This window comes from Daucus carota, chromosome 2 (assembly GCF_001625215.2).
Source record: "Daucus carota subsp. sativus chromosome 2, DH1 v3.0, whole genome shotgun sequence".
NCBI lineage: Eukaryota > Viridiplantae > Streptophyta > Magnoliopsida > Apiales > Apiaceae > Daucus > Daucus carota.
In genome coordinates, this window is record NC_030382.2 from 54,431,818 (window position 1) to 54,444,540 (window position 12,723).

Here is a 12,723-nt window from a genome sequence, read left to right on the forward strand (position 1 = left end):
TTATTTGCAAAACTTCGGATCGAATATTTTATTAAAACACAATATTTGAAGGTTCTCGTGGATCTAATTCAAATAAACAAAAAGATTATATTATCAGCTTTAATTAAAATCCTTTTTCTATTTAAAATATGAAAAATACGATAAATAGTCCCCTTACGAAATATATATTTTATCTGATTTATAACATCAAAGATATAAATTATATTTTATATTAAATATTATATATAAATATTTTTTTAGTATTATATTAAAATCTCTCTATGAAATAAGAAAATCTAAAAATAACGGTTCTTATCTGCAAATATATAAAAATTAAAATTCATATTTAAATCTCAAAAACTATGGAACTAGTCATTTTGATCGGTCAAAATAAATGAACATATATTCGTACGAGGGAGAGAGCAACACATTTACGAAACTACCCTCCATCTGGACAAACAAATGTCAGTTCAGTTGAAACTGAACAGGATTGCCATCTATGATCCAAATTGTCTCAACAACAAAAATCTCCATTTCACTAAATCCTGATTGGAAATGGAAACCCTAATTCCCAATTCTCTCATTCCCCCAAAATTTATATACTATTACCCTTCACTATATAATCATAAAGTTCCAAATTTTCTCAACTTTCCCCCCAAAAGATTGCATTTTTACCCACCCAAAACTGTACCTTTCTGTTCGAGCTCATCTGCAGACTCACTGAACTTTGGTGGATGGGATGATATGAGACTCGGTGGTGACTCAGTTGTGGCTGGTGAGTCTAATCAGCTCAGTAACTTTATGAATTCTATTGGATTGAATGACAAGAAATTTGTGTTTGTTTATCTTTTGGGGTTTGTTTGTGCTTTGGCTGTTTCTAGGGTTAGGGTTTCTTCTATTGTTGTGATCCCTGCTTGTGCTGTTGTTTTTGCTGTTGGGTTTTCATTTGGGTTTGTTAATAATGGGTTGAGTTTAAATGGGTCTGAGAAAAAAGTTAAGTTTGGTGATAATATCGATGTTGCGATTGAGAAAATGAATAATTTGATGGGTTTGTTTGGTGGTCTGGATGGTCGAATATTGGAGTTGAGGAATGATATTAGTAATTGTCTTAAAGATAATCGAATTACGGTTGATGACTTGGAAAGGTATGTTGTGTCCATGGAAATGATTGGCTCTTCTGCATTGAATGCAAGAAATATTGTTCATGATTGTATAGAGAGTTTGGTGGTTGAGAATCAAGAAGTTCAGCAAACAGAAAAGCAGCATTCGAGTAAGAGGAAGAAAGGGACTGATGGGAAGAAGTTTGACTTATCTCAGTTTTTGGTTAGTATGTTTCAGGAGAAGTCTGCAAACTTAAAGTCTCATAAATCAAAAGATGTAGATAAGGAGTCAACGAATATGAAGGTGGATGATGCGCGTAGGGTAAGCATCTTGGCTCCTTCAGTTGAAGAAAGGCGTCGAAGCTCTGTGTCCGATGGTAGTGTAGTATATGGTCGTACAAGATCATCTAGAGAAAAACCTGATTATATACAGAACAGGATCAAACAAGCAAATGATGGAACCAGAAGAACTAAAGTGATAGCTGAAAATGGGAGAATATATACGTCAGACTTTGAATTCAATGCTAGTAGAGTTTTTGAGAGTAAAGAGTATAATTATGAGGATAAAAGCACAGGGTTCATGGGTCATGAAAATATCTATAGGAAGAAAGGTAAATACAATACTGCTAAAGCATATACATCTGGTGTTGATTCGTTTGATTTAGATTTCGATGTCAGCCAATCAGCTGGGCACGAACCAGTAGAGATGGAAAGTAAAGAAAACTTTGAGGCCTCCGTCCACATTGATCAGAGCAAAGAAGAAATATATGAGAATCGTATCAGGGAAACGGTCAGATCTGAGGATAAATCATCTTACACTAGTACTCGATCTGCACAAGAGACTGACTTTGCTTCTTCTACTTCTTCAAAGGTCATTGATGATATACTGTTCAACAGATATCTTATGGAAGCCAATGCCCTTTTAAAACAAGCCAGGGAAACTTTAAAGAGTAGAGGTAATGAAGGAGATGCAGAGAATGCATTGCAGGAGACTGCCCTTTTATTATCAAAGGCCATAGAGTTGAAGCCTATGAGCTTACTGGCTATGGGCCAGCTGGGAAACACATACCTACTACATGGAGAACTTAAATTAAAGGTCAGTCGTGAGTTGAGAGCTCGGCTTTGGAGAAGCAATGCCTCATTATTTGAAGAGGATTATTATTCTAAAGGACTAGATGGTCAAGCTTGCAGTAAAGAAGAACTTGCATCAGTTCTTATTAATGTTTGTCAAGAGTGTGAAGAGCTCCTTGTTGAGGCAGGCAGGAAATATAGATCAGCCTTGTCAATTGACGGTGATGATATGAGAGCCCTGTACAATTGGGGTCTTGCCCTGTCCTTCCGAGCACAATTAATTGCAGATATTGGACCTGTAAGATCCTCAACATAACTAATTGCTTTTTTTCTCTCTTTTTATGGCATAAATAGCATATAACAAAATCGAGTATGAAATTCTATTTGCCATAAAAATAAAAAGAACCAAATAGGCCTGTATTGTTGTTTCTAGTTATTTGACATGCTTCCCATTTTATTATTATATCTTAACCATTTCATACAAGTATTATAGTGTTATTATTTGAGACACTTTGCTGGTTTTAGGGTGAGGATGCATTTATTGCACTCATACTTCACAATTTATAACTTTTGATTGCTTTTATGACTTTTAGGAAGCAGCTCTCGATGCTGACAAGGTGTTCCTGGCAGCAATAGATAAATTTGATGCAATGATGTCGAAAAGCAACACCCATGGACCTGATGGTACGCTATAATTTCTATGTCAAACTGGCATCTTAGTTTTGCTTTAAGTTTTCCACACAGAGATATTAATGCTACTATGTAACAGTGTATACATGAGCTTTATAGAGTTAGAAAGTAGATAGCTACTTCAGTGCCTTGATATGTCTAGATTCATTGTGCTGCTTTTGACAATATGTTATTCTTTCATACGGAGTATCAATTTTGTTCACTGATGTAGCTTTTAAGTTATCCTCATTCCTCATTCCTCAAGTTAAACTAATGTGTTAAACTAGTCCACTATGGGTGTCATATAAAGCATTCCTGATTTTAACTTGTCTACATAAGAAAAGTATTTGAGCAGCTGATTTTTATCTGTGGATATTTTTTTCCTGCACCATGTCATGCACTTTATTTGTCTACAAATGAATTATTACAGAATGCACTAATAACAATGTAAAATGCAAGTGACCTCTCCTTTGCTATATAAGATTTGCTTGACTGGATGCTAATGCTCAAAATTAACTTGAAAGAAGTATATGTAAGCATTCATTTTTTATACACCCTCAAGTCCATACAAAAGTCGTAAAGACTATTGTTCAGGAAAGAAAAGGGTATTTTCATCAATTTTTTTGAAGTTTTTTAATTAAATAGTGGCACTGTTGGATTGCAGCTCTTTACAGATGGGGTGTCGCTTTGCAACAAAGATCTCGTTTAAGGACAAGGAATAGTAGAGAGAAAGTAAAGTTACTTCAACAGGCAAAGAGGCTTTACGAAGACGCACTTGATATGGACTCGGACAATCTTCAAGTTAGGAAAGCCTTGGTATCATGCATATCTGAGATGAATTACAGATGAATATAAGATATTGGTGAAGGGTGCCCCTGAGGTCTTTTGTTTGACACCCTCATTTTTTACCATTTTACCTGGTGCATCTCCTTGAGAATGCAAGACAATCAACTAGTTTTGTCAGGAATATTATACAGTACATCTAACATCATGTCAATTTTACAGATGCTGAATGTGTGATATACATGTAGTCAAATGTGCGATATTTTTTGGGTAGTGTATTTTCAGGAAATTCACCAAGTCAATAAACTGTGTAAATCTTAATCTACTGTCCTCCAGTTACTCTTGTTATTAAGGAAATCTAATGGAGCACTTGATACTTACAGGCCTCAGCAACTTTGATCTATATGCATTTAATTGTGATTCTAGCAGTCACTAGATTGATTGTGAGTGACACTTAGACAATGATTGAAGCAAATGATTAGTTGAAAATGGTCACAAAATGACAAAGTTAAGTAATGATTGAGTTGCAGAGGGTCTGTTGAGGACGCGGAAGGCCGGTTTAGGAGAAGGCGGATTAGGCCATGGGAGTTGAGTTTTCGAGAACGTTGCTCGAAGGATATGATCTGATCATCTATTGTACGATATCTTATAAAATGTTACTGCTATTTTTCTCAGCTGCAGCGGGAGCCACTCGTTGTCCTCTATTAGGGATAAAATAACGAGTGTCCTCTCTTAGGGATAAAAAACGGGCAATACTGCATTTCTTCTCGAGCATTGTCGATTTGTTGACGCAAAGAAACACCCTTCATCGTCTCTCCATGTCAACTAAGTAGTCATCGCAATATATGCATAGATTTCGAACAAAACAATAATTTAAGTTTCTAACAAAATAGGCTAGGTAGTCTGATAGAAAATTTTCAAAAATACAATCACAGTGATGAAAGTTTTTAATAGCCAAGTCGCATCACATCACGCACACAACCAAGTTGATCATAACATGTCTACTTCGTGACAACTCAGGATAACTTAATAGTTATTAATAATGGTTATTGTTTAAGCCGAGAAGCAGCAATGCTGCGAAAAACTTTCAGCATTCCTGCTAATGTCACATTTCCGACCAAGCTGAAATCCTCTTCAACAACCCAGACACAGTTCACGCGATGCGTTAGTGCTTGAATCATCACTGCCATTAAAGAGCTCCATGGATAGCATATGATTGCTTCGGACCTCCTTGCTATGGAACTCCGATTGGATCCTGAATACCTCGCGGATCCTAACTCCTCGTCTGAAGAACAGCTGGAAGATGAAGATGAGATGGAAAATTCTTCCAAAAGTTCCAACATTCCTGCTAGCTCTCTCGTTTGCAGCTCCGACTTCACCAGCTGAATCAATTCCTCTGATGGATTGCCGCAATCAATGTAGGCCATGAGATCACCAGCTGAAAGAGTCATAACAGCGGCTGCAGTCGCTTCATTACAACAGGCAAGAGTGAGGGGAGAGATCTCGCCTATCAGTCGATTTTCTTGATCAATTACTGCAATTGAACTTTGCTCGATGTGAGATTGAGAAATCAAGGACAAAATAGAGGAAGCAGGGGAATCATAGTGCACAGTCATTATATCTCCATCAATCATATTTAGCGACTCAATTGTAAATGTCTGAACAGGAGAGAACACCCCTATGCAGTTGAGGAGGAAGCGAACGACATCTTCCTGTGTTAGCCAGCAGAATGAAGATGGTTTTCTCAGGACCCTTTTTCTCGAATTGTTCTGTACAGGTACAATCAAGTTCTGCGTCCCATCAAGGATATAGTCGATTGCCTCCAATAAGCTGTATATACAAAGAAGACATATCAGAAACCATACTGGCTATTATAACCCAATGCCACCGAAATCAAATCATCATGCCACACTAACAATTGTTACCATTCAAACTCTATAGTACAACATTATAAGCATTAGATACTGCACCTGAATTCCTAGAACGTCGGTGGAGCATAATGGGGCAAATTTGGAGTTTTTTTCCCAACATCCCAGACTAATCCATATTTCATTATCATGAAAGATGACTAAGTTTAAAGAGACAAACAGAGGATTTATTACAAGCACCAATGTAGTCTGTTTTCATGATTTGTGATTAATCTGGGAAAGTATTCCCCTGCCCAAAGAAGAAAATCGAAATACAACTTATTTCAATTTCCCAACAGACCTCTCTGGGATTAGATTGCAACCACAATACAAGTAGAAAACTACACAATACAAAAGCTATACCAGAAAAGAATTCCTCAGATGAATTGTCATTTGTCAATAACAAGGTCCTCAAAATAGAAAAAGTGGCAAACAATAATTGAAAAAAAAAAAAAAAAAAAATCAAACACAAAATCTCTAGAAAGTTCTGCTTTCACATTATCATGAACGTTCAAATCAAATTAAATCAATTTACATCACATACTTATTGAAACCAATGTGAGATCTTTCTTACGTCTAAGTTGATCCATTTACCCAATTAAGTACCCGATTTCGATTAATCCCTCGTATTGATCAATTTCTAACAATACTTTGGTGTCCCAGCTATACATTTCCAATTATTCATCTTTCTCATAAGAGCCCATAGACAAGAATTCGGACCCATATCTCGTTTGATTTAATTCAATGAAATAAATCTCTCCGGTATTCTATCAACAAAGACCAATCTCGAAATTTCAATATTAACAACCTCAAATCAAATTAATAAAAAAATATAATTAATAAAAAAAATTATTTATATACCTAGTATTGGCTTCCAAGTGACGAACAATACCGGAAACCTTTGGCAAGATCTCGGAAAGCGGTGACCGGAGAGCAGCCAGAGGGCGAACAATGTTCTCCTCCTTGCACAAATAACATATCACGTCCACCATGCAAATCTTTCCGACGCAAATATAATCGCCGCCGGCAGATTCACAGCTCCACACGCTCACATAGCTTTCGCCGGACCGTTTCAACTCGGTGATCGATTCCGCGACGGTGGAAGTCGCCGGAAGCAGCCGTAGCGGAGGCTTGCCAAGACAAAGGTCCGATACCTCTCTTGCCAAAATGCTTACTGCCATACAACGAAGAAGATTCTAGAGAGAGAAAGGAGGGGTTTAGAGAGAGAAAATATAGAGGGGTCTGAGGAGGCCGAAGATTTTCAAAGATATTCAAGATGTTCTGTGGAATACATGGAGAATGGAGGTATTTATAGGCGCAGAGTACCGTAATTGCCAGTTGTGGTTTTTAATTCTTACCTTTTTGACAGCTTGTTTGCTTACTGTATTATTTATTTATATTAAATTATGAGTGATAATTGTCTTTAAATACTGATCTTAAATTTTTATAGAGTTATAGAATCGGATTTTTCTAAAATAATTGTTGGCATGCTTCCTCATTTTAATTTTAATAAGATTTTAAACTTTTACCTTATATTTAGAGTATGGTCCAGAATCGAATGTAATAATTTTTATAAAATAATTATGGACATGCTTCTGCTCATTTTCCTTTTTTATAATCGTTTTCAAATATATTTGCTTCAGAAGTATTACCATGACATTATATCCTTATATATAATTATAATCTTGTATATAAGAAATAGCGAAATTTGAAATCTGAGATCGTTATTATGTTCTATAATCTTAGAAAAAGATTATAAATTTCTTGAACTTTTAAAATTTGTCCATTTTATATTTAAAGAAGACTTGTGAACTAGTTTATTTTTTTAAAATATAAACTAGTTATATTCTCAGATCATAGAACATGATAACGATCTCAAAATAAACTAGTTTATTTTAAAAATTAAAATAAACATTCATTGGTTTATGTTAGTTTCCTTTGTGATGGGACAAAACTTAAGTTGCTGATTCATCTGGAATGTTCGAGAATAAACTTTACCTACAATGGTTGGGGACTTAAAAGTAACTTAGAGGAGTTTTATTTGGAACACGTAGTATATCTGTGAATATATAACGAGCAAGACATCTCAGGAAAGAATCATTCTAATATTGATATTACTTTTAAACTTATTGAGAGTATCTTCAATGGGATTAATATTTTAAATTTTTATAAATAGAATATATCATTTTAATGTAACTAGCTTATAACCCGTGCAATGCACGGGCGCTTATAATATTTGCTATTTTATCGTATATATTTTAATTTAAATTAATATTATTATGAGAATAAAATTATGATAAAATAAATTTTTTATTTAACAGATGATAAATTCTTAATAGTTAATTTTGTCAAATGACTAATTAAAATTTAGGTTGAACATATATATTTTATTGAGAATGTTAAAATAAGTTTTTTTTTCTTGTAATAATTTAAAGATATCTATAAAATCAGATATAAATCAATCAATCAATCTTTTAATATTTCATTATTGATAATTAATAATATAGTATGGAACATATTAAGTTAAAAAAGACGCGTAAAACCAAATACCGACGCATTATACTAACCTAAATATTTTGGTTTAGTAGATAATAAAAAATATATTATAACATGTTATAAATTAAGGAGGTTCGTGTGTCGAATACCAACCGGCTTACCGAACTCCACTGACCTGCCGACTAACTGAACTTTTCATGTTTTGGATTTAATAATATAATAGTATGTTATAAATTTATAATATTACTTTTAAAGTGAACCCATTAGTGTATTTAAAAATAATATTAATGTATTTTGGTTGAAAAATATCAGAGGTTATTTATAATAATTATATATAATAATATTTTTTTATATATGTAGCCCGTGTTAATTGTTGAAGACTCGTTTTTTTAGTCAGAATATATAAAAAAGAGTTAAAAAGGAAATTATTATGTTTTTCGATGTTATTTTAAATAATGGGGTTTTTTTAGTTAGAAAATATAAAAAAAGATAACATATTTTAGTTAAAAATAATAATTGGTATATATATTCCCGTATTTTGGCTCAAGTACCTGACGACCAAACTTAATAAAATTATGATATATGTAGCCCGTGTTAATCGTAGAAGCTCCGTTTTTTCAATCGGAATATATAAAAAAGATAATGTGTTTTAGTTAAAAAGATAATTACTATGTTTTCGATATTATTTTAAATAATGGAGTTTTTTTAGTTAGAAAATATAAAAAAAATAACATATTTTAGTTAAAAAGAATAATTAGTATATAGATAAGCCCGTATTTTGGTCAAACTACCGACCGACCAAACTTTCAATGTTTCGGCTTTAATAGTATAGTATAGTATACATGCGTATATATTTTTTAAGGTTTGACTTTAGTTTTTGGAATAGTCAAATAGGTCCTATATTTGTTTTATGTTTTTTTTTGTATTTGTTTTATGTTTTTATCTTATATTTGTTTTATGTTTTGATTTGTTTATATTTTGTTTGAAACCCATTAATTTTGTTTGAATCCCGCTAATTATAAAAGTCCGTGTACCGACCGATCAAATTTTTAATGTTTCGGTTTTAATGGTATAGTATTTTTTAAGGTTTGACTTTAGTTTTGGTATAGTCAAATAGTTTTTATATTTGTTTCATGTTTTAATCGTATATTTGTATTATGTTTTGATTTGTTTATATTTTGTTTAAGCCTAATAATTTTATTTGAAACCCGCTAATTATAAAAGTCCGTATAAAAGCCCGCGTACCGACCAACCAAACTTTTAATGTTTCGGCTTTAATAGTACTAGCTTATAGCCCGTGCGAGGCACGGGAACTTTTTAATTATTTATAAACTTTTTAAATATATTGTAAGTGGTGTGAAAGAATTTAATTTATAAATAATAAATTAAAATTTTCATTTAAATAAATTTTGAAATTATGATTTGTTTGTAAGTCAGAACTATTGTAAAAATATATAGGTTCTACTTGTTTCTGTAAAAAAAACTGGTTACATATGTTGGATCATCCGACGATGCGGTATAAAATACACCGTCACACTCATTAATGGCTTCAAGTAAACTATTGTAATCAAGCCATTACTTTTCTGTTATGTATCATGCCAAAGTATTACTCCCTTCGTCCCTATTTATCTGTCCACTTTGGAAGTAAAATTTTGTCCATATTTATCTGTCCATTCATACTTTCAAAACTAATTTAATGATAGTTTTTCAAATATATCTCCATAATATCAATTTTCAAGGCTTGACTCATTTAAAACTTGGTTGAATTCATGTTTTCAAGATATAAAGTAGGGGTATTCCACCATTTTCTAAATATTAATTAGAAGTATTTAATGAAAAAGTTCATACAATCAATTATTTCTTGGTATGTGTTTTTTTTTCCAAAATGGACAGATAAAAAGGGACGGAGGGAGTATATTTTTTCTATAAAATTTTAATATATATTGAGAAGAATATGTGACATCAACTTCCATTAGATTTTATTTATAAATGTATTTTATATAAGAATTATTATAATATGATTTAAATTTGGCTTACTAATTTTAAAATATATTTGATAAAAATAATTTTGTGACAGTGCGATTTATATGATTCTACAATTAAAACTGGTAGAAAATATTTATTTTGAATTAAAATATCCGACTTATTAATTTTAAAATATATTAGATAAAAATAATTTTGTGATGGTGCAATTTATATGATTCTACAATTAAAGCTGATAGGAAATATTTATCTTGGATTAAAAAAAATCATAAACATGTGAAAGACAGAATTTGTTTTGAATTCAGAAAAATAATTATAAACATGCATATCAGTTGCCTTATAGAATTAGAAGTTAATTTTGTTCTAATCTAACGGTACTTATTTGTTCAATATACGATCCAACGGATGATAAGCTTTTGGACCATGTGACCATGCGACCAAATTATCTCCCTTACGCTTATTATATATAAGTATATAATAGTATAGATAAGTGATGTGTAATGGAGCGTAATATTTTGAAGAGATTGTTTATATATTTTTTTTTATGGTGGTTAGCTATAAGCAATTAAGCACAGGTTATTCATGAATGGAAGGTGGTCTATAGGAGTAATAAGAATTAGTTTCCATAATTGCATCATAAAACTCGAGTTGCCCGTAAATGAAGAAACGCTTGAATTTTATTCGAAAAAGGTAAGTACATATCATTGGACGGACGCCGCAGTTAGTGCAAATGGCAATGGATCCGTAATAAAACAAGAAAAAAGAAATCCTTTCTTATATTACGTACTATTTAAATGGAGCAAAATAATACTAAATTATAACTTGAATCTGCGTTTAAATTTATTTAAAAATACCTTTTCAAAAAGAAGTAGGCTCCATATCACGCATGTAGCGCGGCTTGTAGGGCATTGATGGTACGGTATGTATTTGCGAAAAGCACATCTCCAACCACACTCCGAAATATAAAAGCTGTTTTCCCTTAAGTTATTTTTAACTTTAATTTAAAAATATAAATTTATGGAATAAATTAGAAGTGTATATAAAGTTAAAAACATATTAGTTTTTAAAACCTAACTTAAAATCAGAAATTAGTTTGGTGTAATTTGTCATAGATCTGATTTTTTCAAAATTTTTTTTATAAAAAGTTACTTACAAATCATTTTTATTTATTATTATATTTAAATAATTCATAACTCACTATTAAATCAAAACTATTCCAACAAACATTTTAAACAGATGTCTTAAACCTTCAATTTATTAAACCTTTATAATAAATATCATATAGAAATTTAACATTTAAATTTGTATTCATAAAAAGAAAATTTTAAAAATAAATTATAGAATTATATACTTTATAGGAGTATTAAAGTGCATGTCGAGTAATGAAAAAATAGTATAGAATTGAACGAGTCAAAGAGAGTATTAGTCACTTATTCCATTCCATTAGAATATATATGTTTACAATTTGCACGCATTTCGAAAGTAAAATAATAGTTTCATAATGTTTTCTTAAATTTTTGTATTTTTATTAAAAGTTCAAAGTTTTGGATTTTATTCATTAAATTATGAGTATTATGAAATAATATTTTAAAAAAGTTTTAAAAAACGTGTCAAAAGTACTCCCTCCGTCTCAATTTATAAATCCATTTTGGAATAAACACACATATTAAGAAAAAATTTGGTTAGATGGAATCTTATCTCATGTATCATTAATCAGTGCATTGATAAGTGAGAATATAGTTGAGTTTCAAAAAAATCACAATAAATATAGGGATTTAGTGCATTGAGAAATGAGAATAATGTTGAGTTTCAAAAAAATCACAATTAATATGTAGATAAATTTGTATTGAACGAGGAGAGGGACAAGTATTTTGGGACAAATTTTTTTCTCAAACTGGACCTATAAATTGAGACAGAGGGAGTAGTTTATTTAAATTTAATGAGACAAAGGGAGTATAAAACTAGTAACCTAACAAAACATTATTTTGAAACAAAAATATATATTTTAATAAAATCAAATTAAGAAATCAATATATGTTAGTAGCAAAATATTACAAACTAAATTCGTAATTATTAATTTTATAACTGATAATACAAAACTAATTTTTTATATTATTATAATAAATGTATCACTAATTTGTAATAACTTATAAACAAGTTGGAGTGCCGGAACAAAAAATTGTGTGTCAATCGAAAAGAACCCGTTTAATGACCGTATAAGGTGTGATGTGCAATTTGCATCTCTCGGTCAAAGACTGAAGCAGAACGAACGTTTGACTGTTTGTTGGAGTGCAGTTAATTGCATCTTAGCTCTTCAAAGAATCTAGTAATAAAGGCTGCCGGAATATTCCCATAATTCCGGAAGATTCGGATACTTAGAAAGGTTCAGACGGTAAATACGTGTTTAGGGCACTCCTCATACACAAACTTGTACAGTACGCAACTTAGTTATGGCCCCATTTCTTAAAATTAAAGTTACATAACATTTCTTAAATTATAAGTCATTGAAATAAATATTTTAAGCTAATTTTTGACTTTAAACTTGTTTCTGGTTTATTTTTAATTTTAACCCAAATTCTAATTTATTCACTAACAAACATTTTTATGCTAAAATCGAAAAAAACTTAAATTTGTGGTTGTAAACCCAGCCAAACCAACGTGTCTTTCAAGAAAAAAGGCATGTTTTAATTTTTATGTAATAACTTTTTACTTGATAAATAGATTATTCATTTTTC

General features: G+C 31.4%; 2 protein-coding genes across 3 annotated transcripts; one reads left to right on the plus strand and one right to left on the minus strand.

Annotated features, from left to right (window-relative positions):
* Positions 1-427: 427 nt before the first annotated feature.
* On the plus strand, positions 428-3,982 carry LOC108205669 (uncharacterized). Of its 2 annotated transcripts, XM_064088290.1 has the most exons (4): positions 615-754; positions 861-2,448; positions 2,744-2,834; positions 3,484-3,982. In XM_064088290.1, exons 2-4 carry the CDS (start codon positions 1,012-1,014, stop codon positions 3,666-3,668), a joined length of 1,713 nt encoding a protein of 570 aa, XP_063944360.1. In that variant the 5' UTR covers positions 615-754; positions 861-1,011; the 3' UTR covers positions 3,669-3,982. The 2 variants fall into 2 exon arrangements, with proteins under 2 accessions (XP_063944359.1, XP_063944360.1); XM_064088289.1 differs by having other exon boundaries at positions 428-2,448.
* A 453-nt stretch (positions 3,983-4,435) lies between these two features.
* On the minus strand, positions 4,436-6,797 carry LOC108206476 (CBS domain-containing protein CBSX5). Its single transcript, XM_017376790.2, has 2 exons — positions 6,371-6,797; positions 4,436-5,432 (listed from the first exon to the last, which is right to left on the minus strand). Exons 1-2 carry the CDS (start codon positions 6,688-6,690, stop codon positions 4,649-4,651), a joined length of 1,104 nt encoding a protein of 367 aa, XP_017232279.1. The 5' UTR covers positions 6,691-6,797; the 3' UTR covers positions 4,436-4,648.
* Positions 6,798-12,723: the final 5,926 nt, after the last annotated feature.